At 47.4% G+C, this 26,372-nt stretch overlaps 1 protein-coding gene and 1 long non-coding RNA gene across 10 annotated transcripts in view; one reads left to right on the top strand and one right to left on the bottom strand.

Moving 5' to 3' along the window:
* Nucleotides 1-2,763: 2,763 nt before the first annotated feature.
* On the top strand, nucleotides 2,764-26,186 carry LOC122708074. 2 transcript variants are annotated; one of them, XR_006344998.1, is made up of 4 exons: nucleotides 2,764-2,873; nucleotides 22,197-22,545; nucleotides 23,369-23,802; nucleotides 26,036-26,186. It is a non-coding gene; the product is annotated as an uncharacterized LOC122708074 (long non-coding RNA). The 2 variants fall into 2 exon arrangements; XR_006344997.1 differs by lacking the exon at nucleotides 2,764-2,873 and adding an exon at nucleotides 13,807-14,250.
* Nucleotides 7,993-26,372, bottom strand: part of ATP2B4 (ATPase plasma membrane Ca2+ transporting 4) — a 100,845-nt gene continuing 82,465 nt past the window's right edge. For 5 of the 8 annotated variants that reach the window (XM_043924166.1, XM_043924165.1, XM_043924169.1 and 2 more), the window contains 6 exons: nucleotides 26,181-26,372; nucleotides 25,525-25,738; nucleotides 24,755-24,966; nucleotides 23,660-23,767; nucleotides 21,534-21,710; nucleotides 7,993-12,453 (listed from right to left, as the gene is read on the bottom strand). In XM_043924166.1, coding sequence (XP_043780101.1) covers nucleotides 12,139-12,453; nucleotides 21,534-21,710; nucleotides 23,660-23,767; nucleotides 24,755-24,966; nucleotides 25,525-25,738; nucleotides 26,181-26,372 — 1,218 coding nt within the window. In that variant the 3' untranslated portion in view covers nucleotides 7,993-12,138. Of the gene's footprint in view, nucleotides 12,454-17,709; nucleotides 17,891-21,533; nucleotides 21,711-23,659; nucleotides 23,768-24,754; nucleotides 24,967-25,524; nucleotides 25,739-26,180 lie in introns of all 8 variants that reach the window. The other 3 variants (XM_043924170.1, XM_043924172.1, XM_043924173.1) reach the window with 2 other exon arrangements.

Genomic DNA, 26,372 nt, shown 5'->3' with positions numbered 1-26,372 from the left:
GCTTATTTAACTTATATGCAGAGTACATCATGAGGAATGCTGGGCTGGATGAAGCACAAGCTGGAATCAAGATTGCCAGGAGAAATATCAATAACCTCAGATATACCACCTTTATGGCAGAAAGTGAAGAAGAACTAAAGAGGCTTTTGATGAAAGTGAAAGAGGAAAGTGAAAAAGTTGGCTTAAAGCTCAACATTGAATAAAACTAAGATCGTGGCATGTGGTCCCATCTATTCATGGCAAATAGATGGGGAAACAGTGGAAACAGTGAGAGGCTTTATTTTCTTGGGCTCCAAACTCACTGTGGACAAGTGACTGCAGCCATGAAATTAAAAAGACTCTTGCTCCCTGGAAGAGAAGCTATGACCAACCTAGACAGCATATTAAAAAGCAGAATTACTCTGCTGACAAAGGTCCGTATAGTCAAAGCTATGTTTTTCCAGTAGTCATGTGTAGATGTGAGAGTTGGATTATAAAGAAAGCTGAGCACCGAAGAATTGATGCTTTTGAACTGTGGTGTTGGAGAAGACTCTTGAGAGACCCTTGGACTGCAAGGAGATCCAGTCAGTCCATCCTAAAGGAAATCAGTCCTAGGTGTTCATTGGAAGGACTGATGCTGAAGCTGAAACTCCAATACTTTGGCCACCTGATGTGAAGAACTGACTCATTGGAAAAGACCCTGATGCTGGAAAGATTGAAGGCAGGAGGAGAAGGGGATGACAGAGGATGAGATGGTTGGATGGCATCACTGACTCGATGGACATGAGTTTGAGCAAGCTCCAGGAGTTGGTGATGGACAGTGAAGCCTGGAGTGCTGCAGTCCATGGAGTCGCAAAGAGTTGGACACGACTGAGTGACTGAAGACTGAACTGAATGACTTGAAGGGTTGAATGTGACATATGAGTCTAAAGATTCTAAGATTGGTTTTCAATGGACAGAACTTAAGCATCCAATCAACCAAAGCCTTTTGAGGTGGAGGGGCAACATGCTTAAACATCCTCTTTGGAAAAACAGAAGCACTGGGTTAAGAGTATCAGATCTTAAATTACTACCTGGGTGATCTTGAGCAAGTCCTCTAATCTCTTTGGGTGTGTCCTTGGATGTAAAATGACAATCATAATGATATTTAGGTAATGCTTTTGTGAGAATTAATTGGTTGAACAATGAAAAATGCCTGACTTAGGACTTGACATATGCAACAGTTCATTAAACGCGGTTGCTAAGATGATGCTTACAGTATCATCTCCTGATGCATGAGGCTCATTTCTTTACACTTAATGGACTGCCCCCTCAGGCCTTTCTCTCTTCCTCTCTGGATGCTTAGCCTGCCTACCTTTTGTGCGTTTCTTTCTTCTTTAAGCACATGTCTCTGGGATGTCTCCCACCACAGAGGTTTGCACAAAAACCAGATGTGGTCCCAGCCCTCCTGCTGTGGTCAGCTCCAGGCAGCCACCCCCTTGCCTTCCAAGCCGACCCAGCTCACTGTCCTTCCATACTCTGGGCCTTTGCACTAGTTCCTTCATTTTAACAGAGTGTCGTTTTCTTTTGTAGAATTTCAGTAAAATCACATGTACGAGTTTATTTCTGGGTGTGTGGCTTGAGGTATTTGGTTATTTTCTTTTTTTGGACCCATTGTTTGAAGTCTCATTTTTATAAAACAAAATTGTTATTTTAAAAAATTTGTCATAAGCATCACCACTCCTGTAAAGCCTTTTGCATCTGGAACTGGATTCTTGCTCTTCTGTATCTTCATGGCCCTATGTGTAATAGCACCTCCCAATTGTTGGAATGAGTTGTTTAAATGTTTGTTACCCCACACAGACTTTGAACCTTCTCAGGCAGACTGTGTTTTAATTTATTACATCTCTGGCATTTGGCACAGTGCAACTCTTTAAAGAGTTACCTGGGTCCTCTGAGAAGTTCTCTTGGTGCTTATTGCTGTTGTGAATTTATGACCTAACTGTGTAACAGGATGAGATATTGAGAAAGAAATGAACATCCTAGTCTTTTTTTCCTGCTGTGCACGAATGGGCCGAAGGACAAAGTCATCTCAGCACTGCCCTTGCTGCTCCTCCCAGGAAGGGCAACCCAGGGCCTGTGTTGGGTCTCCTCTGCCCTAGGAAGGGGTTATCAGTGGCTCTTGTATTTCTGGGCTCCCCCAACATGCCAAAATTGCCCTGTGTGAAAGACAGCTGCAGCCAGGCTTTGTTTTTGAAGGTCTAGGAGCTGAGACAATGGAGCAGGATGACAGCTGGTTGACAGCCCCATCCCTCCTTGTGCATTTGCTCATGGAGAGGCCTTCTCCGGCCCAGGCATGTCTGAAGCAGAACAAAGGCAGCAAATACCCTTATTTTAAGTTAACACTGTGAGAGAGTAGGGTTCAGACAGGACAGAGAAATTTGGAAAGTACGTAAATATTTCTTTCACTTCTCTGCTCCATGCTCTCATTCAACGTCAGGTCCTTGGGAAGAGTTGAGGGGAAGGAATCTGGAAGCAAGAAGTGTGACCGGCTAGGGAGACAGCTTCTGTCTGCTAGGCTGAGGCCCAGGGAGGACGCCGGGCGCCGCTGCCGAGCAGGCCTTTCCTGGGCCTCGGTCTGAGGGCAGGCTGCCCCGGTGCCCGGTCGTCTGAGTTCTCCGTCCGGCAGCCTCCCCTCGAGCGCCGGCAGCTGCGGAGCGGGGGGCAGACGCCGGGAGGCGCCGCCGGCCTCCCCTCCCTCGGCCCCGGGCGGCGGCGGAGCGGCTTCCGGCCCCGGGCAACACGGGCGGGAGGAGGCCGGGGCGTCGCGGCAGGAACCCGGCAGAGCGCCGAGCACGCCAGGGGAGGCGCCGGAGCAGCCTGCGATCACACGGAGCAAGCAAGGCAGACGTCAGGTCGGTTCTCTGTCCCCTTCTCTTGGGAGTGAGTAAAGAATCATTTCAACTGTCTCATGAACTAGGGCCTCCTGAACAAGCTGGGGTGGCAAACAGTTTAATTTTGTTTTGAACAAGCATTTTCTTTTTGTGTGTCTTAGGACAATAGCAAGACAGGGAGGGTTGACTTTACCTGTATCCCTTAGTGTTGGGCTAGGCCCATGCGAGGCGTGTTGCACTATTGTTCCTTCCATTTTCCCTGGCCTGCAGCCACGTAACAGCCAAAGTTATCCCCTTAAACTGTAAGATAGATCATCGGACTCCTCAGCTAAAACCCTCTCACGAATTCCTGTCTCAAGAAAGCCAAACTTAGACTGGCTTACGGGTTCCCATCCCTCCATCTCTGAACTTAATTCCTTCACTTTCCCACTTGGTCACTCAGTGCCAATTCCTGGCTTCTTTGCATGTCCTCAAAGCAAGAGTGCCTGCCTCAGGTCCTTCGCACTTGCTTTGCCTGAAATCTCTTTCTTCTACATATTTACTAGCTCAGTCTTTTACTCCATAACTTCTCTTTACAGTCTTCTTCTTCAGAGATGCCTTCCTTGATCACTCACTCTACAAAAGACCAATCCGCATGGCTTGTGCTCCCTGTTTTTCTCACACCAGTTTACTGTTTTCCTTGGTCCTTGTAACCATTCGACATGGTCTGTATTTGTTTGTTTTGTCTCTCTCCACAAGACTAAATTTAAAAGTGTCAGAGTCTTTGCTTTGTTTGATATTGTATCCCAAACGCATACATTGGTGCCTGGCATAATAAATACTTGGTGAATGAAGGAGTGGGCCAATATCCAAGGGGAGGAGATGAGACCATTAAAAAAGGACTAGCAGACGCCTCTCACAGATCTTGGCCAGTGCTAGCTATTTTGGTACTAGAGTCAACTTGATTTAGAAAAGAAATTGATTTCTTGTACTTTAAGGGCTGGGGAACAATTTGTCTTTGTTGCAGGTATAAATGACTGAGCCCCAGGTGAAGCCTGCAGGTACCAGTATGCAGTAGTGCTCCAGGCACACACAGTGCTGCATTCTAGAGGCGATAAAGCAATGGAGAAATGCCACCTAGATATTCTCTTACAGTTATTAATAGCAATTTTAGATACCAGAGCAAGCATGTGTGTCAGAGTTGGAGAGACTCTTAGGTCACAGCAAATTAGCAGTGTTGGTGATTGTTTTTTTTAAGAAAAAATTATTTATTTAGCTGTGCCAGGTCTTCATTGTGACATGGGAATTCTTAGTTGCAGAATGCGGGATCTAGTTCCCTGATCAGGGATCAAAACTGGCTGCCTGCATTGGGAAGTTCAGAGCCTTGGCTACGGGACTACCAGGGACGTCCCAGTGTTGGGATTATAACACAGGCCTTCGAATTCCTGGCTAGCTCTTTCTACCGAAGCTCAGATGAGCCCTCTTGCTTCTCTAATTTCATGCCACTCCATTGGATTAGGTCTCTGGATTCCCAAACTACTGCTCTTTCCCAACAAATGCCAACACAGAACAGCCAGATAACAATCTCAGCAGAAGGATCTATAATCAGAAACTTTTACTTTATATTATTTATGTTACATTAATAACTATAGTAGGAGACAATAAAGACAGGATCCCAGTTAGGCTGGCTTGTGCATTTATTCACACAACTTGTGACAGTGTCACCCACATTTGGATCATTTCAGCACTGATGATTTTGTTCACTAGAACCTCAGCATTTCAGAGCTGGGGGCCCTTAGAGATGGCTAGTTCATAAGGCTTTTAAGTCATTTTTTTAAAGCTACAGCTGACCCAGAAGTCAAATACTTGTATATATTAAAAAAGTGCTCCTTTTGTTGAATACCCGTGGGCTCTGAATCATCACTAAGGAATCCCTTTCAGGTCTTTAAAATGTAGCTTGAAAATCATTGATGTAGTTCCACTTTTTCCGTGTAGAAATGGAAAATCAAGCCAGTCAAGAAGTAGAGTTTATATCAGGATTTTACTCCAATTACTCTGTTTAAGCTTCTCCACCATAGGGTGAGCAGAAAAATATTCAAACTCCTTTTCTCTCCTACCCGATCAGCAGCAGTTTCAGTTCAAGGGTTTAATGGGAAAGACGGGAAATGCTTAACTCAAATGAAGAGTCTGGGTAACCGCGTCTGAAGGCAATCAGTAGTTTCCAGCCCTTCTCTCCCCAGCGTCACATCCTCTTTTCAGTTTTCATATATATTTGCTTTATTTTAAAATTTTATTATTATTATTTTTTGGCCATGTTGTGCAGCTTGCGAGATCTTAGTTCCCTGACCAGGGATTGAACCTGCGCCATTGACAGTGAAAGCAGAGTCCTAACCGCTGGACTTCCAGTGAAAGTTGCTCAGTCGTGTCTGGCTCTTTGTGACTCCCATGGACTGTAGCCTACCAGGCTCCTGTTCATGGGATTCTCCAGGCAAGAATATTGGAGTGGGTTGCCATTTCCTTCTCCAGGGGGACCTCCAAGGAGTCCCCTATATTTGCTTTAAATAAGGCCAAGATATGAAGATCTGGAGTTAAAACAAGAAACCTAACCTAATCAGTCGTGCTGTTTAGAAGATGGTCTCCATGGCCATTAGTCCAGGGGACATCAGAGAAACCATGTGGTGCCCAGGCCTGAACCCAGGGGCTGCAGCCAGCTCTGAGTGTGACGGCACTCGCCACTCAGCTCAAGTACTGCATCTTCTGAGAACTGGGAGGCGTGCTTTGAAATAGACTTCAGAGAAGGTATACAGTTGGTTCCATCAGGATACAGGCAGGCCCAGAACCCAGAGCAAAGGCACCCCACTCCAGTACTCTTGCCTGGAGAATCCCATGGACAGAGGAGCCTGGTAGGCTGCAGTCCATGGCGTTGCTAAGTCGGACACTGAGCGACTTCACTTTCACTTTTCGCTTTCACGCACTGGAGAAGGAAATGGCAACCCACTCCAGTGTTCTTGCCTGGAGACTCCCAGAGACGGAGGAGCCTGGTGGGCTGCCGTCTATGGGGTCACACAGAGTCAGACATGACTGAAGTGACTTAGCAGCAGCAGAACCCAGAAGTCACTGCCTAAAAGGCTAAAAGCAAGGCTAAATGTATGCTGGTCTATGAATCTAGTTGACTATTAGTCCTCATAGCTCAGGTTCATTTGGGGGACAACTGGATGTTAATGATGTTACACAGATAGTAACAGGTGCACGTTTTATTTATAACAGGTTTCAAAATCTGCTGGTAAAGGACATACCATTTTTATCCTGCTTGCAGTAGCATGGAGGCCATGCCCTAATAGACCCAGGTCAAGGGTTGGTAACCAGCTTACTGGTACCTAGTGAATCATCCTTGGATTTCCCCAGAATAAGTTAGGCAGTTGTCTGGCTGTGTGTATACACTTGGGTGGGCCGGGGTGGTGGTGGGGGGCCTGGGGGCTGGGGGTGGGGTCAGTCAGTCCTGGTGGAGAATTTCAAACAAACCCAGTGGCCACAGGGAGAGGATACAGTAGTTGAGAAAGGGGAGACTCACAAACCATTATTAAAGATGGAGGGCAAAGAAACTGCCTTTTTTTTTTTTTTCCCCAGGAAATGGGGGTAGGAAAAGATGGAAGAAAAGAACATTTTTTCCCATGTGGTAACTCAAGCCTAAGGAGCTGGCTGGCTATATACCCATTAAACCAATGTCTTAGGAAACACTGGTCTCTGCCAGAAAGCTGCTCTGAAGCGCTGCTTCATGCCTCAGCACACCCTGAGGTTGGGAGGTGCGGCTCCTTGATATCCTGTTTGATGTGGCAGAGGCACAGATCTGGGGCCCAACAAAGACAAGGTGAGAGTGAGGGGGGAAACACCGGGCCGAACTTTAGAAAGGACTAGAGTTGTGTGCGTGTGTGTATTTTGCATCCCATTTAAGTAAGGATATTTGGGATGGAAGCTACAAAGGAAAGAAAAAGACTTTAGTCCTGTTTTGTGAATGATTTCTGTTTTCAAGTAAGTCCCAGACCCTGTTTGTTTGGTTGGTTATTAGTTATCTTCTCCCAGCATGTTTGAAAGAACCTAGGTGGGCAATGTGGCTGTGCCCGTGGAGAGCAACCTGGGACAGGCAGGAAAGTGGGTGAGACTGCTCACACAGACGACTACCAACCGTGGCTGGTTCCTCCTTCAGAATCGACCTGTTCAAACAGCCAGGAGAGCTGGGCTATTCCTCAACATCGTACTTTCCCTAAAATACCTTGGGGAGTCAACAGATCCTTTCCTTCCTTGCTATTTTAAAGGAGAATAGATGCATCTGGATGAGAGTTGCTGGGAGGAGTTCTGAATTCTGAGATGTGAAAGCTCAGAACCTAAATGACCTGTTTTGACCTAAAAGCTGTTTTGACCTGAAACTAAGGTCTAATATTAGTCATGCTAGAGATCCAGTGAATGGAACAGCTAAAACAAACAAACTCTCAATCCCCCAAAAACCTTTGGGAGGGTGGGAACTGAAGAACTCCGGAAGGAAGGTAGGGAATAGCTGCTAATATGTGGTGGTTTGGTTGCTAAGTCGTGTCCGACTCTTGTGACCCCGTGGACTGCAGCCCGCCAGGCTCCTCTGTCCATGGGATTCTCCAGGCAAGAATACTGGAGTGGGTTGCCATTTCCTCCTCTAGGGGATCTTTCCCACCCAGGGATCAAACCTGGGTCTCCTGTGTTGCAGGCAGATTCTTTACCAACTCAGCTCCGACGGAAGTCCAGCTGCTAACATAAGGGAAACTAATTTTCCTGATAGGCATTTCGTTAAAAATTAAAACAAAGAAAGAAAGGACTGCCAAACCTGACTCTTTTTCATCCTTCCAGATTCATCCTTTTTCAAAAGCCCCAGCTTCATAGTTCTCTGATTGCAGATTCTAACCAAGGTGAGCAGAGCAAAGCTCATTTCCTAAGGGAATGAAACTGGCAACCAGGGCTGTGAATCACTAAAGGGAAGTGTTGGCAGAGAAACACTTTAGGATCCAGTAATAGGCTGAGTCCTGGGCTTGCACAGATGGGCTTTCAACGTGGCCGTGGCAGGGCCCTTCTCAATCTCAACAACCAGTGACTTTACCCAAAAGTGGATACATACAGAGGATAGCACAGTCACAAGTGGGCATGGATTTTTATTCTCAGTGCACAATAGTTTGGTTTCTGCTCATCAGCAACAGCTTCATTGGTTCTAAAAAAAAAGATCTCTTTTTTCCTTCTTTTAAAACTCCCCTTCCATTCTTCCTATCTCAATGGAACAACATATTTGAATTTCAGAATTGCCATTTATAGCATTTTTTTCCTAAGAACCATATAAATACATGCAAAACATTGTACAGAGAGCTTAAATAATATTAAAATGCAAATACAGATTGGGTGTACTGTTTAGCTGAACTGTAGATTATAGCAACACACACTGGGATACACATTGCTTTGATATCACCGTTTGTGTATGTCATGCAGATCACGATAATCAATCTTCTGTTTTGTTTTTTTTTCTTTTATACAAAATACCAGTGCCTGTTATACTAGTTACTGAAAAGAAAAAAAAAGAAACTCAAAATTCCTATCTGTGTGCTAATTTGAAACAATGTAGATAGGTTGTTGGCACATATATATGGCATATTCACATATGGCATATATACATACAGGGAGAAAACATGAACCAAAGGCCAATTCAGTCATGGGGAGCTCACCTCCCCCCACCTCTCCTAATCAGGAGGAAAGGGGACAGCAGGTCTAACAGCAGGCTGGGAAGGTAAGGACAGCACTGAGCTAAACGGAAAGATGTCTGGTCTGTTCTGAGCAAGAGCCTGTAAAGGCTAAAGAAGAGCAGGCATTTACAAAGGGTTCCACCCCCACCCCTGCAGTGAGGGGGTCCCCAGCTGTGCAGAGGGAGGAAGAGGAAGTGTGCACTTTGGGATGGCATCAGGGGCTGCTTCAGTCACTAGGCAGGGAAGACAGGAAAGAGAAGTGATGAGTTTAGAGGTTTCATGAGCTTGCCATGCCCCTGGGTTTTGGCAATGAGGTAATCACTCATATTTAACTGTGCGGACTCTCCCCTCTGAAGTTCAAGGGAAGAAGAAATGCAAACCCTGAAGAACTCACAAGTGCCTGCGGGATTTCTTGGTCTCTCTACCACACTTAGAGATGGAGAGTCATTTTAGAAGCAGAGGACACCTATGGGAAGGATCTAGTCAAGATTGTCACCTAGGGCTAGAACCAGCTTTTATTTTTCTGTGTAGAGCTATTATCTGCCACCTAATATATTGCATGAAACTTTTCTAGGGGAGGGGGAGAAGTCTCAAATCAAATCCTTGCACAAAGAAATCACTAATGGAAAACTCCAGGGGCAACAGGAGGTGAAAGAACCATAAAAAATGCAACCCCCAAATCAGAGGACCCATGCAGCCCAGGGTCTTGGGTACCACTCTACTAGCTGTTCTTCAAGAAATATAAATCTACCCGAGGTCCCTGATCCTGATCACTAGTTCCTGATACCCATTTCCATGGGGATGTGCACTTATTTCCTGCCAGCTGTTCCTTCTTCCTGGATGCCTTCCTTCCCATTGGTAATCTACTGCCCATTTTTCTAGTTTTATCAAGAGAGGAATCTAGGATAATATTTCCCCCTTTTCCCCATCAGACTCTTTTCAAATCCAAAGCACCATTTTTTGGGGAAAGCTTTATTAACTTATGCCGTATTTATTCACTGCCAGTTGGATCACTGAAACTGAATAGGAAAAAAATATATATAAAAAATATATGCACATAAACACTTAAACTTGCTCAATTCCATATCAGCAAAATTTATATTAAAAAGTTCTAGAATCCAACAAAATTCTTCCCCCTAAGCATAAAGATGGCTGTTTGGAGAAAGGTTGTGTGGTGCATTGGTTTTAAAACCAATTGCAAATACACTGTAGGTCACCTGTCATGTCTAACAGTTGGTTATGTGCCCCCTTCCACAGGGTCACATGACAGCACTTTATTTTAAATCCTTTAAACAAAATACATATGGCTGACTCAAAAAATATCAGTTTATGATCTAAAGAAAACTATATATTGTTTGCATAATATTTCTATGTTTTCTTTCTTACTATGGAAACCAGAATACACACAAAAAATCCCATTGACTTTAAACAAGTAGACACAAGCCCTCAAGAGTAAACTTGTCAGGCACCATGAGAGTCTTTTGGGAGCAGGAATGATAAAATAGCCTCCAAAGTTTGTTTTAAAAATTGATCTGAGGTAATAAAAGACTCGACAGAACTAAATCTTCCAATTACTTAATAAATATATATGTGAACACCAAACACCTCGGGTGACCTATTTTTTCCCCATTAGTACTGAAGACGGAGGAAAAAGAGATCACGGAAGCATGTAACTTTGACAAAACCAGAATCAGACTTGGGGGCTGATGCACTAACGGGATGTGCAGGGGCACCGTTTCTTTACTTCTCCTTCCTAGGGCAGCTCTGGTGAGAGAGGGAGGGAGGAGGGAGCCACAGGAGAAGGCTGCAGACGACAGGTCAGGTCACCGGGCCCCCAGGTGGACATGCAGCAGTCCCCAGCCGCCTCAGGGCCCTTCTCCCCACCCCCGTCACTCGAGAAAGAGGGGAGAGGCTTCATTTATCCAGTGGAGATGGGACTTGGCAGACATGAGCTGACTCCTGCACAGAAGAGCTTATGTCAGCACAGCAGGGAGAGAAATGGAGAAACTGCACGTGCGGCTCCACCCCGTCCCATTAAGGAACACTTAAAAAATCTCCTAGCCAATTCCCTGGCTCCTGAGAGCCAGGTGGGGAAGGGGATGCTTTGGGCAGTGCTCAGCGGGGGGAAGGCACAGGGCCTCCTTGGGCCGCACTGAGAATTCTAGAATGGGCTTGAGCAGGGTGTAGGGAGCGGGAGTCAGGGGGAGCCTCCCTTTGCTCCTTTAAGTCAGCAGAGTGTCACTGGAGCCATATATTTTCAAAATCAGAATATATGAGAAAGTCTGGGGCCCTTTCAGTGACTAGATGAGTCAAGGGACACAGCAGAGTAGAATTAGAAAACCGAAGGCAATGTCCAAGCTGACCCCAGTCACCTGAGCTCCAGCTTTCTGGCTTCTCAGATCCTGCTGCAAGGGCACTTTGGCCTCTCCCACGCCTCCTCAATCCTCACTCCCCCAACAATCAGGCCCTACCCGAGAAAAGCCTTAGCAGATGGCTTTGAAAGCAGTAGTGGTTACCCCAAGGAGGACTCATAGTTGGCTTCGATGGTCTGTCTTGTCCTAGATCTGCCAGCTTCTGTTCCTTAATATCCAAGTCCAGTTAGGAGGCAGGGTCAACCTTAATTCATTCCTTTGCCACCACTTTAGGAACAGGAGAAAGCTCAGGCTTCAGGTAAAAACTACAAACCACATACACGTAAGCTTTGTGGTCAAGGCTCATCTTCCTGGCACTTAGAAACCACAGGCCTGACAAGATGGCAGTTTAGAAGTAGATAACCTGGCAACAGGGATATCGTATTACCTGCTCTCAACTGTTTCCAAAGGACCATCAGCAAAGAAATGTATCTGTCTCTAGAAATAAATCAAGAGTTCCAGTGGGGCCAGAAGGGAGAAAGGTCAAAGTTGACTCAACTCACCCATATTCTTTCCATTTTCTTAATCATCACAACTTAAAAAAGAGTGAAGGTAAGGAAGACAATGGTCACAAAGGACCAAGAGATTGTGGGGAGGTTTGACTGGAAGGGCAGAAAGAGGTTAAGGGCCTTAGGTATAAGTTTTCAAAATGGAAAAATTGTTTTAAAACAATCACTCTATAGGCTGAATCTGTACCTTCCATTCTTACCTCAACACATTTCATTTGATGATGTTTGTAGCTCTGAATTTTGAACTGAGCTCATAAACAGCATAGACTCATAGGGTAAAAATCCAGAAGTAAGGAGAGTAGAGACATAGGCATGAGTACTGGGGAGAACCGGAGGTGGGGTAGACGCCAAGATGATTTTCGTCATTTCTCTCAAAATGACCACTGACACATCCAAGGAATAGATCCACCACTCATCACTTGCCTGGGGCTTCACCGGGTCCTGCTACAAACCCCAACTCAAGTTTCAGTTAAAATCCTTGTGGGTCTGTGCTCTTGCCTCGTCATGGTCAGGTGCGGTTCACACATACTTGGGAGCAGCTAACATGACAGTGAAAACTCCCATCATCACCTTACTGATGGGACAGATGAAAAGGGACATAGGGAAGGCAGGAATGGGAATCGGAGGATGAAGTTCAAACTGACGTCTCCAGGCTGTGTAGAGGGCTGTCCGAGTGGGAAGCAACAATTTGTACTTGGCAGCAATCCACCGAATTGTTGTTTCTGTTGGTTTGTGGAGTGACCTCACCATCCGGCGAGGGCATCTTAGTCCCAGGCTTAGACACCTTTTCAAAAATTTCCTCTTCTTGCTCATCCAGGAGTGGTGTTCGCGGCCCCTCCTCATCTATGGTGAATTCAGGGTGGGTCATGAAGTTGTGGATGGAGTTTTGGTTCCTGGGTTTCTGAATGCTTTCGTGGAGGGAACTATGGAACGCTTTGACCACTTTGATCTACACCAGGGGAAGGAAAAGGAGGGTGAGAAAATGCAGCGGTGAGAACTGGTCAACAGAACAGGAAACTGGGTGGTTTGATGACAGAAACAAAGCCCAAACTACAGAACACTACTGCTCCACAACCCAGACCAGACGCATGAGAAGAGACCATGAAACACTAGAACATCACGTGACTTAAATTTCAAGCACTGAGGTGGGGTGGGGAGAGTGAATAATGACAAACAACTAGAATATTTCAAAGCTGCATAAAAAAAGTAGAAAACCCAAAGCAAAGTTAGCATTCCCAAACAATCTACTCTTAAAATTAAATAGGAAACAAAAAGATTCATTAGTTCTTTTGGATGGAAGGCAAGGACTTTGGAATTAGGTGTAATTTAATAGTCAAACTTAAAAGTTGATCCAGACATGTGGATTTCTGTGTTGGGGCCAAATATTTTGTGAGTGTGGAATGGAAGATTACACATTGAAGTTTAGTTATCTGTTGAAAACCCTCAATAAGCCAAACACATATCAATTTGCACACAATACACGTTGGGTGATAAGCGACCATGAATGCTGTGCGGCAAGGCAGACAATACCGTGCAGTTGTGTTAGCAGCATGCAAGAAATCAGAATTCTTATGCTCTCCAATCTAATAACTGCTCTTTCAGTCAGGAAACATGCATATGTTTATATCCCACAATCTCCACCATGTCCTCTTCCCCCAAACAAAGCAGAACTCCACTCCTGCAGTCCCTCCCCTTGAGGAGATGGATAAATACAGGCATCAGAGTTGCCCCCTCTGGGGCTGACAGAGGGCTGCTCTCTCCGTTCAGATGAGGTTGGACACGTGCGGCCATGACTCTGAGACCCAGCAGCGGTGCCGAGTCATAAAGCTTTCTCCAGCTGTTTGTAAATTACGAAGAGGAACATGATCTTAGGTAGGGGAGGGAGAGCGTGGGGTCAGAACAGAAGCACTCAGGCCAGGAGGCTTTTCTGATGGGATGGACCAAGAGGATGGAGGAAAGGAAACCACCTGCAGTTTGGGCAGAGGGGAACTGCCTCTCAGAGCCACAGGCTTTGCTCACCGCACAACAAAGGAAGGGGCTCAGTTCAGAAGAGAAGAAGAAACACTTGACCATCACTGATCCCTCTGCCCAGCCTTCACTTTATCCATAGGCACCAGCTCTTCTGGCGGCTGTTTTTCTGAACTGGAAACCTCTCTGAGGTACGCTTTAGAACTTGGGTTGCTAGAACTGGAGTAGGGGGCAAGGTGGGATCCCGAGAGGCTGGAGAGAGAGGGGAAAAGCAAGTGGTCGTAGGACAGTTTTAGTTCTCGGGAGGTGGCTGATCCTAGACTTATCCCAAAGTTGTTTCATCAGAAAAGAAATGGAAATAAAGCAGGAGAGACTGTTGAGGTGGGAGAGGGAAGAGAAGTGATGAGGGCTGGGGTAGGGCACCTCCTCCATCACACTGCTCTTTCAGCAAAGAATACTTTCCTGAAGAACATGGATCCAGCAGAGCACACAGAGAGACAGGCAGATAAACTGTACGGCTTGTCTCAAGGCTTCCTGTCACTGTACAGAACCCTCAGAAGTGAAGTTGCATCTCTGCCGGCTAAGGCTTTCTTTATCTTGCCTCACTTCACAGCACACGGGCAGACCCACAGGACAGAGGGCACCTAGAGCTCAGAAGGCAGAGGACGGTGTCCCTCAGTGAGATCAGCTCAGCGCTTCAGCCAAGAAGAATCGAGGAACCTGGGTACACATTCGCCTTGCTACACACAAAGTTAGGATCCTTTCTTCTATCCTTTTGGTAAGATCAGATGGAATACAGGTTACATCTGGTTTTCAGGAAGTCCCAAGTTACAATGGGTCTATATCAAATCTTAGAGCAAAGCAACTTGGATTAAGTGAGATAGAATCCAATGCCCTAGTTAGGAGATGGGCTCAAAGCCATACTCCCCCCTGAAGGGGTGCTAGCACAGCCCACAGTTTTCACTCACTCTTCCGATCTCCACATTTCTAATAGGTGCTACAGGTAACAGGTACCTCTATACCATGAGCTGATCATCTTCAGTATCTGTGATTTTCAAACTTCCTGCTTCTGTTTTTTTTTTTTTTTTGAAGCAACTGAATACTTTGTTAAAACAATTATATGTGAAGTCCAATCTAGAAAACAGACGTTTAAAAACAGGGGTTGCAATGAGGTTCTGGAGCCCTGTTTCCTGGCTTTTCGTCTCACCTGTTGGGGGGATGAGTCACTGTTACAGGCAAATAATAAGGGAGATGAAGGTGACGTGGGGATAGGGGGATGGAAAAGATAGGGACAGTTTCTTCCAGCTAGGAACAGTCATCCAGCTAGATAACAGGGCTCTGGACTCTAAAGAGAAAGCAGCCGCCTGTAAGGGAAGCTCGAGAAGAGGAGTCAGAGAGCTCGGAAGCACCGTCTGGTGGGCTGGAGGTGGACAGGAGGGTGGTGGGCAGAGGGTGTTGGTTGCGCCAGAAGGCCCCTCGATCCCGGCGCTGACCTCGGAGACTCTGTGACATGCACGGATGCCCAGCACACAGCTAGCTCATCACCAGCCCGGCCCAGGCGGAGGCAGCCTCCCTTCCTGGTGCACAGTGCCTGGAGCCCGAGCAGTGTGTGGGGGACAAGACAGAGACAGAGGCGGGTGCTGGGCAAGCTTCCGGCCCTCTCCACTCAGCCAGCCAGCCTTTCCTTCCCCAGTCACCGTCGCTCAGAGTCTCTGGGAAACGTCCCTTCTGCAGCGCTTATCCTACAGGTCAAAGTGGCTGATTGAAGAGCAACTCTTTCTCACGGCTCAGAGGTCCAAACCAGGCTGGACCTTAGATTAGGCATGAGTGCTAAGGGCCACTCTCTGGAGTTCAATGAATGGGAAGATGAAGACTTCCTTTTCTTCAGCTGGTATTCTGCAGTTTTCCTTTGCAGAAATCAAGGGAAGTGAAGGAATTAGGGCCTTCCTAGAGAGGGAAATCTTGGGTTTCCCAAGTGGTGGTAGTGGTAAAGAACCTGCCTGCCAATGCAGGAGACATAAGAGACACAGGTTCGATTCCTAGCTCAGGAAGATCCCCTGGGGGAGGGCATGGTAACCCACTCCAGTATTCTTGCCTGGAGAATCCCATGGACAGAGAAGCCTGGCGGGCTATAGACCACAGGGTCACAAAGAGTCAGATGTGACTGAAGCGACTTAGCATGCAGAGAGGGAAATCTTAGAGATCTGTCTGCCGAAGGTTAGATAAATAATAGAGTTCGTTTGGAAATCTGGAATGGGAAATGGGTTTTAAAGTGCATGCCTATACCTTCTAGGCCCTCCAGTAAGAAGGCACAGCTGGAGAAAGAGCAGGCATGGCCTGCCTCTCTGGATTCCCCACCTTTGAAGGTTTGCACCCTGTCCTCTGCCGGCAGCTCTACAGGAGCCCGATGGGCCCTGGCTTTTGCTTAGTGTCCTCCCACCTGCAAACCACCAGGACAGGTGACACTAACCCTTCCCAACAGAGAGGCAGGATTTAAAAAAGAACAGAAACGCATCAGAAGGACATGGTAAAACTAGAAGAAAACAGGAAACAAGAGGAATATGGGAGGACTAGAGCAAGAGACGGAGAAGGCAATGGCACCCCACTCCAGCACCCTTCCCTGGAGAATCCCATGGACGGAGGAGCCTGGTAGGCTGCAGTCCATGGGGTCGCTGAGAGTCAGACACGACTGAGTGACTTCACTTTCACTTTTCACTTTCATGCACTGGAGAAGGACATGGCAACCCGCTCCAGTGTTCTTGCCTGGAGAATCCCAGGGACCGTCTATGGGGTCGCACAGAGTCGGACATGACTGAAGCAACTCAGCAGCAGCAGCAGGGCAAGAGAGCCTTGCATGTTGGTAGGGTAAGACGTAGTTCTGGGCTGCCTTTGGGTCTAAAGAACATGCATCTACATAAACCTCCTCTCCCCCTGCCCCTCACACCTCACATAAGAACACTTAGGGCTGGCTAGAAAGACAATGGATCATCCTACACACTCACAATCAAGTGAACCACAGATAAAGCAGTTGTTCTTTCTTCACCCCCATCCCAGGGTTAGAGTGGTGGTATCCAGGAGTGGGGGAGGAGGAAACAGACTAAACACTCAGCTATTTGAAGCCCACAATATACTTAACACAGAGAGACTCCTTCCCCACCAAATACCTTAACAGCACTATCAGCAAAGACACTTCTATTTCCTCTCTGGGTCCCACTTGGGGAAGGTAAAAAGATCAGGAATAGGAAGGCATAAGCATTAGCAATAATCCAATAATCTACCTATAATCTACCAGATCTTAGGGTGAGCCTTGATGGCATTCTGGCTGACAGGATGACTGAGAAAGGGGTCCTGAAACTTTACAGCCAAAATAAAATATGAAGTGTTGGTTATAAGTAAAACAATCAAATTAGAGGAAAGGAGGAAAAAAAAAAGGTTGCTCTTCAGAAATTCCTAAAAGAAAAAAAAAATTTTTTAACAGGTGAAAAATAAGTTATTTTGATCTTTTTATATATTTCTCCTATGAGATGTGAATGAATAGATTCTTAAACCAGAGTTTGGCTTAAGATCCCTGAAAAATAAAACAATGGGGATGCTCAGGCCTGTGCATTTGAACTGAGTATCTTTTCTTCACATTCAGCTACCACTTTTATGCCAATACTGCCGGCTGACAGTAGAGTGCTGACCAAAGGGACCCTATTGGTGTTGGCCAAACTCAACACTGATTCAACTATGACAGATTTACCGCTTTAAAAAAATGGGAATGATAGCTTCTTTCATGCCTTTTTCAGGACATCTCAAATTTGCCCCCAGATGAAGAGAGTTCCCGAGTCTTCATTTGGCTGAACCTTATACCTAGCCTTAGGAGATAGAGTTGACGCTCAAAGGAGAGGAAAGGAACAACAACATCTTCAAACAAAGCAACAAACAAAGTAAAGGAAAACAAACAAACAGAACTCAAGGAGGGAATAGGCAATGCAGGGGGACAATCAGAAAACAAAGAGTACTGTCTTTAAAATGGTTACGGTTTAATAGCTTTTCAACATTAAAAAAGTAATAAAATTAAAGGGCACACAGCTAGTTTTGGAGTGGGGAATTTGCCCCAGCTTTTCTTTCCTTAACTCAAAGATCAAAGGGAAAAACCAAAAGGAAAAGATAACCACGACTGGTTAAAGTGAATGCCACGTGCTCTCTTGTGGTCATTTTAGCAAATCATGCATCATAATAGACTATCACTCACTGCCCAGAGTAGGAGATGAAACAGCAGCAGCAACAGAAGTGGTGGGGGGAGATTTGACTGGTGCAACTGTTACATAGGATGAGCTAGGAACATGTTTTACATCAAGGTGTTGACCCATGGTCTGGCGCTTTAGGACTCCCTTAAAAGAGGCTCCCGTCTGGAATGTGTTAATTACGTCGATCTGCAAAGAATCAGAAAGTGAGACAGCTTTGCTCTATAGTCAGAGAGAAGTGGGAAAAGAGGAAGGGAGGGTCCAAGAGGGTTAGGGGAGGGGATGGAAAGAGCTGGGGAAAGGGGACAGGAGATGGGAAGCCAGAGAGAATCCCTCACACACAAAACAACGGTCAGGAGAAGGGGGGAAAAACGTTAATTGCACATCACACTTCATTTAAGGAACAGTTTGCCATGGAGTCTAAATACCCAGCCAGAATCTAGTCTTCCTTTTCCTTTTAGCCTGTGATGGACATTTTAGGTGTGCTGGTGTCCAAAAATATCTAAAATTTAAAGGGACTTTTCCCACTCATGACTCCTGATAGAGAGTGACAGCTTATTCACTGCTTTGACCCATACTCTTAAAAAAATTAAGCATGCAATTTAAGATAGTAGGCAAAGTATATATTACTGAGTTTTTAGGCTCAGAAACTCTAAACCAATTAAATTGATTACTTATTATTGCAGATTTTCCAGGAAAACAACTTATGTGTTTAAACAGAGGCAGTGTAGTAGCCCGTACACAAGTGGCCATGGGGGAAAGGCTCCTGGACCACAAAATTGCTGGGCTCACCCTCTTCTGGGTTATTCTCTGAGATACCCTTTCCTTGGGTGGGAGTGGACAAGGCCTCTGAAGGCAGAGCTTAGGAGCCCAGTGGCCAGGCCCTTAGAGAGGCCTCTAGCAGCAGTCGTGTCCCTGGAATCGCTGGCACAAGGGCAGTCAAGAGCTCAGAAGGTAGATGGGCCCAGGAGGAGGAGCTGGCTGGGAGTGGCGGCGGTGCTCACCAGCTGCGGGTCTAGCCCTGCACAAACTGCCTCTGATTTTCAGGGTCCGACTCCTCAGAGACAGAGGCAATGAAGGCCATTTGTCTTCTGACAGTGGCCTTGATGTGAGGCCTCGGTAACCTACCACCCTCATCCCTGACTTCTGACTAACAAGGAACAAATCAAAAAGAATTCCCTTACCCTTCAGGATCTGGTAGAATCACCTTAAAAATGCCCAAATGCCTAACACCACGGGTCAGTCTACCAGGGAGGTGGGAGAGGCGCTGACCCCACTCATCTAACCTCACTTCACCAGGTGAGAAGGTGGGAGAGCAGGGACCTTGCAAGTCAGACAGTTGCTCTTATTTATAAAGCTTCCTGAGAAGCCATGAAATGGATTCAGACCAGGTTTGAGCTAAAATACCACTCCTATCACATGATACAGTCCTCACTTCCAAGGGATGGAGGAGCCTAATGCTGTGGGAGAAAAAGGTCTGCATGTGGGAAGGGCTCAGCCACACGAAGAAGGAGCTGGAGAGTCACTCCTCTGGCTTGTTAAGGCCACAGGGTCCCAACTTCCCGATGAAGCTGGAAGTTTAGCAAGATTCAAGCCCTCGAGTTTCCCAAACTTCTGCTCTCTGGTGCTTTTAGGTCTCCCAAAGCTACAGAGACCAGGACGAGACAGAGCCTGGCACTTCCCATGTCAGGTGCTGCAAGGAGAATGACAAGGACCGGCTCTGCTGAGTGAAGGGCTGATGCCAGGACAGGGCTTTAGGATCCAGGGTGAAGGTTAGCACAGTCAGCCGCAGCTGCTGGGGAATCAGGGGTGATGGCACAGACTGCTCACCACAGCATCTTTAACAGGTAGCCTTTGTTGCCCAGTTCAGGCTTTAATGTCATTCTGGTCCAAGTACCTCTTGCTCCAACAGAGAAAGGTAGTATACCTAAAGCTATGTAGGCAGCAAAACCAGAGAGGTATAGAGTCGAGGGGATGGACATTGGTAGTGGAGGGGAGGGAAGATCCATGAGTCTCAGCCCCAGGAGAGAAGACTGGGAAGGAGCCACGAGACACTGGAACGAGGGGATCCTGGCTAGGAAAAAATGTACATAGTAGAAGAGGAGGCAGATGATCCTGAAGGGAAGAAAAGAAGACAGGTTATTCTGAAAAGAGCAGGGCTGCAGGGAAGCGCCGAGCCCTCAGAGACGGGAGCCACAGGCTCCGAGCTCTCAGAGCGCGGGGTGCCCTGGCTGGGGGTGCACGTGCAGTCTGGGGGGGGGGGTGTGGAAACTCTGCAAGTGCTGAGGTGGCTTTTGCAGGTCCCTGGGCTCTCCCTCTGCGAGGAGGAGCTCAAGACAGGGGAAAGGGGCCCCAGGATTTCCCTCCCTAGCCCTGGTTTCCCATTTTCATCTGCTGTCTGTCTACAGGAGACCAATTCCCAGCTGCTACAGGAGTCCTCCCTTATCTGCAGGGGATAAATCCTAAGACCCCCAGTGGATGCTTGAAATCACAGATAGTGTTAAATCCTGTATATACTATGTTTTTTCCTAGACTAATGGGCAGGTAGCTGATATAGTGAGGATGTGATAGGCAATGGAATGATTTATATCCAGGGCAGGATAGAATGGGACAGTATGAGACTTCATCAGCTACTCAGAATGGCATAAAATGGAAAACTTACGAGTTATTTATTTATGGTAGTTTTCATTTAATATTTTCAGATTGTGGGTGACCACAGGTAACTGAAACCAAGGAAAGCAAGGTCATGGATAAGGGGCGATCCCTGTATTTACCGTAGAATATTCTTTTCACCTTTCTTCCCTAGAAGGTGGTGGGCTTGACGAAGGAACTTTTGAAACCACATGCAGTGCTATGTTTAGAGGGTGAAATTTACTTCTGGGATCTCTAGCCAATCTGCAGAGAGGGATAGGTGTTCTCTGGAGAACACCTTTGAGAACTTGGGGATTTACAGTTCCCTGAGACAGGAAATTTTAGGACTAACACAATAGAGGTATGTGAGGTAAGAACAGGGAAGTGTTAAGATTATCAGTATCTAGACCAGGCCATTTACCCAGGAAAAGGCAGCTATAGTTGCTGCATGAAAGGTGGGGAGAGAAAGTTACTGTGGGGCTAGAGTCAAGGGGCTTAAGGCAGCAGGAGCAGCGTCTATCCCATTTCAGAGAGCGCAGGAAGGGAAATGGTGTGAAGAAATTATAGCCTCTTCTTTTCTGGGGAGAAAATCTGAACCTGTAAAAGACACTCAGGCACTGAGAGACTACTGTTATTTATATACACTTAGCAATAACGTTCCCCATCATGGTCTTACATTTTGAGTGGGGAAGACATAAAAGAGTGAGTTTCTTTTACAAAGATCCTCCAGATAACATCTACATTCCCTTAACAGCTGCTTGAGGATGTACAGCAAATGTCTGCTGGGGATGATGGTACAGAGATGCTGTCTGAACCCTTTCTTCTGCAGGGTCAGGAAAGACTCTGAACATTTCCCACCGGAGGTTAGGCCTACTGCTTCCAAGAGACTGTAAGCGGGAAGCTTGCCTACCCGTGAAGGGTGGGAAGTGGCCTTCAGACAAGCCCAAAGCTAGAGGACCACGCTGGCAGCTGGGGTCCTGTGTTCTGGGCTCTCCACAATCAGTCTCCTCTCAGAGGAGCCCAAACTGCCGCCTCTGCCTCTGTCTATCTTGAAGCAAGGGAGCTTGGGCTACCCACCAATGAGAGGGCCTTAAGAAGGGTAGAGACACTGGCCATCAAGAACTACTCCCCTCCCGACACCTCCCAATAAAGACGGAGGGGATTCCTCCTCCAGGGCCAGGACAGGCCACCATCACCATACCTGAGTCTGGATACGGTTCAGGCCCCGGAACCAGAGGATCTGGCCTCTGCGCAGCTCCATCTCTGCGTGGTCGATCTCGTCCAGCCCCTCGGCATCCTTAGTGATCTCCTCTTTGGTGGTGCCATGTCCAGCCTCCTTCAGGAACTTCAGGGATTGGGTAGGTATCGTGGAAATGACCTGAGAGCAGGTGCAGCAAAAGGGGAGACACCAGGATCAGGCTGAGAAGAGCTGTCACTCGGCTGCGTGGGCCAGGCCCTGGGCAAGTCACGCTTGGCCCCAGCACCCCTCTCCCTGGCAGGGAGAACAGAGGGAAAAGGACCAGCCCACCTGGGCCAGCATCTGCCGGGGGCTGACCAGATGTCTGCACTTGCAGACGTATGAAGGAGAACTTAAATTCTAGTATCTGACCAGCATCTGCCTTGGGACATACTTTATTCTCCTCCTCCTGTCTCAGTTCTCTCTTTCCATTTTGCCGTCTGTCTCTTAAGGGAATGCGTGGTACATAGTGGGGAGGGACACAGACAAGAATCGGGCAAAATACGGCTGGGGACAAGACGGTCACAATGTATGTGTGAGCACAAAGGGGAAGGAAGGCTGCTGGAGGGGAGCGATCCTCTTCTCAGTTTCCATATGCTAAGTCATTGCTCTTTTATAAAACTACAGTGAGAGGACCCTGAAGGCTTTCCTGGGCTTCGGGTGAGAAAGTGGATGGGCCAGCCCACAGAAGAAGGGACATATGCGTATTCTCAGAGGACATGGAGCAGGAGCTTGGGCTTGCAATTTAAAATGAATCACTCAGTAAGCTCAGTGCCTGCCGGTCAGTTCCCCTTTACAAACAAGAAGAGGAGCAGACAGGGCTCCGTTGGGAGCGGGGGACCGTGCGAGCAGTCCTACGTGGAGTCAGATGTTTGAAATACAATGTCCACATGCTGCTTTCGGATGTTGGAAGGAGCTGTTGTGATACAGAAGGAAGGCTTCAAGGCCACATGGCCACATGTGAAACTCGATCCAGGTGAGTGTTTCAAACAGTACACGAAACAAGAAAGCTTTAGGGACCCACTGGTAAACAAACAGCAAACAGAGCAGGTTGGAGGGACGTGTGTTAGGAACTGGGATAGGGATTAATCAGGGAGGCAACTCGGAGGTATGGAAGAAATGACCAGCAGGTCTATGGGGGAAAGCCTGCAGTCTCAGGGAGGAATCTTTGGGGCCAGTTAAGGAAAGACTCCATTACTCAGGTGGCTGGGCACCAATCAGTGGAGACCTGGGGTCTGCAAAGCAGAAGCATAGCCCAGGGCAGAACTGATGATGGGGGGGAGGGTTGTAAAGTGGTACTGGGGAAGGAATCAAACTCTTACCAAACCAAAATAACATTATATTAATATAATGTTAATAGCTAACATTTATTGAGTATTTACAAGGTACTAGACATTTGTCTAAGTCATTTCTATATTGAAAGTGGGTTGCTGATTAAGTATGATTCACAATGGCCTTGCTATCCTGAGTTGAGGAAACTGAGGCAGAGCTGCTAAGAAACTTACTCACTATGACGCAGTTTGTAAAAAACAACCAGGATTCAAACCAAGGTAGTCGGTTGCAAAGTCTGGGCTTTGAACCATACACTATACTGCTTCTCTAGAGACCGCGTGAATCTGAATTTGTCTTAGGTGATGGTCAGGCGTTCATCCTGGATAAGGCGATGGTGAGAGACAGCAGGGGCAAGGGAGTCCTGCGGCATTGCGCAGAGCACTCGACCAGACTGCAGCTTCACTGCAGACATGGGCTTTGTAAACGCTTCTGCTTCTAAGACCGTGACTTTTTTCTTTTTCTTTTAGCAAAATTAGCACTGAAAATTTCCACTTCCATCTCAGAGAAGCTAAGGGATTTGTCTGTCTCCAGGCATGATTAGAGAAGAGATCGGAAGTCTCTGAAGTGGTGGGCACTAATCATTCTGCTTTGGAATCCTGCAAGATGGAAAGAACCTGAAAACCTGGTGGCAGAGGGAACAGGGAAGCAGAATATGAAGGTTTGGAGCTGGGAGTCTCCAAAGTTGCTTGTTCCATCTCCTCTAGGGGAGGGAAGGTCTGCCGGCTGTGTGACCGCGGGAAGGGTGTGTCCGTACTCACCTGGCCCCACAACAGCTCTCCAATACCAATGAAGAGACACCAGAACCACTGGGACAGGGTGAGCTTCGTACAACTGAAGGGTTTGCCTCCAAATTCCACGATGATAATCTAGAACAGACAAAGAGGCAGCCTGTGACTGGGAGGTGAGTAACAGGTAGCCAGCCCTCTAGTCAAGGCCACCAAAGCCACGTCAGCTCCCTGCCCCAGGATCCCTGCGGTGCAAACCCTGGAATGCTTGTTGGGGAAGGAGAAAGAAGAGACCCAGATGGGGAGAAGGGAAGAGAGACACCAACAGTCTTTGCAGAGCCTTCTGATGGGGAGTTTCCAGTCACTATGAACACTATTAATTAATGCAAAGGCGCGGGGATCAAGGGGAGCTAAGGGCTTCCTGTGCCTGAAGCCAACAGGTAAGAAAGAGAAGGCACAGTGATAAAGAAGGGAAACTTAGGAGGGGTGCAAGTAAGGGAGAGGCAGGTGCTCTTGTGCTCATCATCTCTTGCATGGCATCTGTCTTAGGATATCTCTGACGGCGGCAAGAAGAAAGGGGTCGATCCTTTCACCAGCAGGGCAGTCATGCCCTTGATTCCAGTCCCACAGAAGGAATCCACATCAGGCTTATCTGTTAACTACACGTGGCACCATGCCATTTCTTCTCCTTTACTCTGAACCGTGTAGCATTTTGTACCACGAGCCCTTTCAGAACAAAGTGGCAGGGCCAGGGAGATGCCTACTTGGCACCTTCATGCACATTTCAAGTGCGCCGGCATGAGGCATGAAAGGGTCAGAAGGCAGTGACCTTCCCCCCTGTCGCTGTGTTAAATTTCTGTGTTCTAGAAAGTTAGGGAAAGAATTCTTCAAATTTTATTTTATTCACTACCAACATGCTGCCGTGCACTGGAGCACTCAACACAGAGGGATCCAATTCTAGAGAAATGAGCAAATGAGAGCCAGCTGGGAACCCCAAAGTGTTCAACCCACAGCCTAAGTCCCTAGCCCTCCCCTACTCCTCTTCTGGGGTACTCAGGGCATCCTGGCTTCCAGCGTCTGGCCTTTATCTTCCCAGACCTTCTATCCCAATCCTAGCTAGAATCTCACCTGGCTGACGAATGTGCCCAGCACCACTGAGCAGAAGATGAGATTGCGGAAGATGCCCGAGAAGACATTCCTCTCTCCGTGGATCTTGCGGGAATTGATTTCGTTGAAGAGCTGCATGAGCACGAAGGTGTTGAAAACAATGGTGTAGTGCTGGCTGGGCGGAGAATGCAGAGGCGCTCTCCTCCCGCTGTCAATGTCAAAGAATTTCTCACCTAGTCGGGAGAGGGGTGCACCGCAAGATTGAGTCCACTCTCAGGGAGGGCTGAGGTTGAGTCAAGACAGATGAGTAGGGCCTCACTGGTTGCTTAGGGTTGGTGTCCATTCTAACCGGTCAGTATCCGAGCCACACGGTCATCAAACATTTTCAGTGTTAGCCCTGGTCTCAACATTTCTGACCTTCTCTCTCAGTTTGTTCCATCAATATTTGCCTTCTTGTGGCAATGCATGGTGGTAAAACTACATGCACTAGAGTCTGGCAGACATAGGTTTGAAACACAGTGCCGCTATTTACTCAATATGTGACCTAAGTTTCAGTTTTATGAGCTAAAGAAAGGTGTCATAAAGTTACCCCTGTGAGATTCTTAAGAGGAGTCAGAGAATGCCATAATGCACCGCGGCGTGGGAACAGAGGTGCACTCGGCGCGTGAAGATGCTATCGCCCCGCTGGCTCAGCCTGCTCCCTGCTCCCTTCTCCTCTTGGGCTGGTCTCTGCCCCATCTCCCTCTCGCACTCCACACGCTGCCCCCTACCCCATCCTCCCCGTGGCTCACCAGCAAAAACGAGGAAAAAGATGACGGAGAGCTGATAGACGGCGTGACCCAGGATGTTCTTCATCATGGTGCGCGAGATCAGAGGCTTATTGCGGCCGTAGGGCCGACGCTTCAGCAGAGAGTCTGTAGGAGGCTCTGTGGCCAGGGCCAGCGAGGCAAAGGTGTCCATGATTAGGTTAACCCACAACATCTGCACGGCCTTCAGTGGGGAATCCTGGCAGAAGAAGAACCCCTCCTTTTAGCTTTCCTTGCAGACTACCCCTCACCTCACTCGTCAGCCTCACCTTTGCCCTTGACAGGGCCTACCTCCTGCTATCCACTTATTAGCTGAATCACACTTAGAAACTTATTTAACCTCTTTGAGCCTTGGGTTCTTCACCTGTAAAATGGGGATAATACCTACTTTGCAAGGTTGTTTTTGAAGATCAGAGAAACTACATATAAGCGCTTATCACATTGGCCAACATGTAAGTGCTACATTAATGGTAGATAAATGATCATCCTCCCACAGGAGCAGATGGAGGCTTGGAAGAGTGATTTCCTGCCCCAACACCCCTGCAGAAACGCTGGGCCTTGCTCCTCAGTCGACACGCTGTAACGTCATACCCCTTGTTCCTTGGCCCCAGCCTCATCCCTCTCGTCTCAGCTCATCCCACCTGGGTGATGCAGGCTCCAGTGAAGGCCACGATCACGGCCACCACGTTGACAGTGAGCTGGAACTGCAGGAACTTGGAGATGCTGTCGTAGACGTTCCGTCCCCACATCACCGCCTTCACGATGCTGGTGAAGTTGTCATCTGTTAGGATGATGTCAGAGGCCTCCTTTGCCACATCTGTGCCTGCAATACC

Source organism: Cervus elaphus, chromosome 14, assembly GCF_910594005.1.
Source record: "Cervus elaphus chromosome 14, mCerEla1.1, whole genome shotgun sequence".
NCBI lineage: Eukaryota > Metazoa > Chordata > Mammalia > Artiodactyla > Cervidae > Cervus > Cervus elaphus.
Note: the sequence above shows the minus strand (reverse complement) of the source record. Positions and strands in the feature narration are given on the sequence as shown.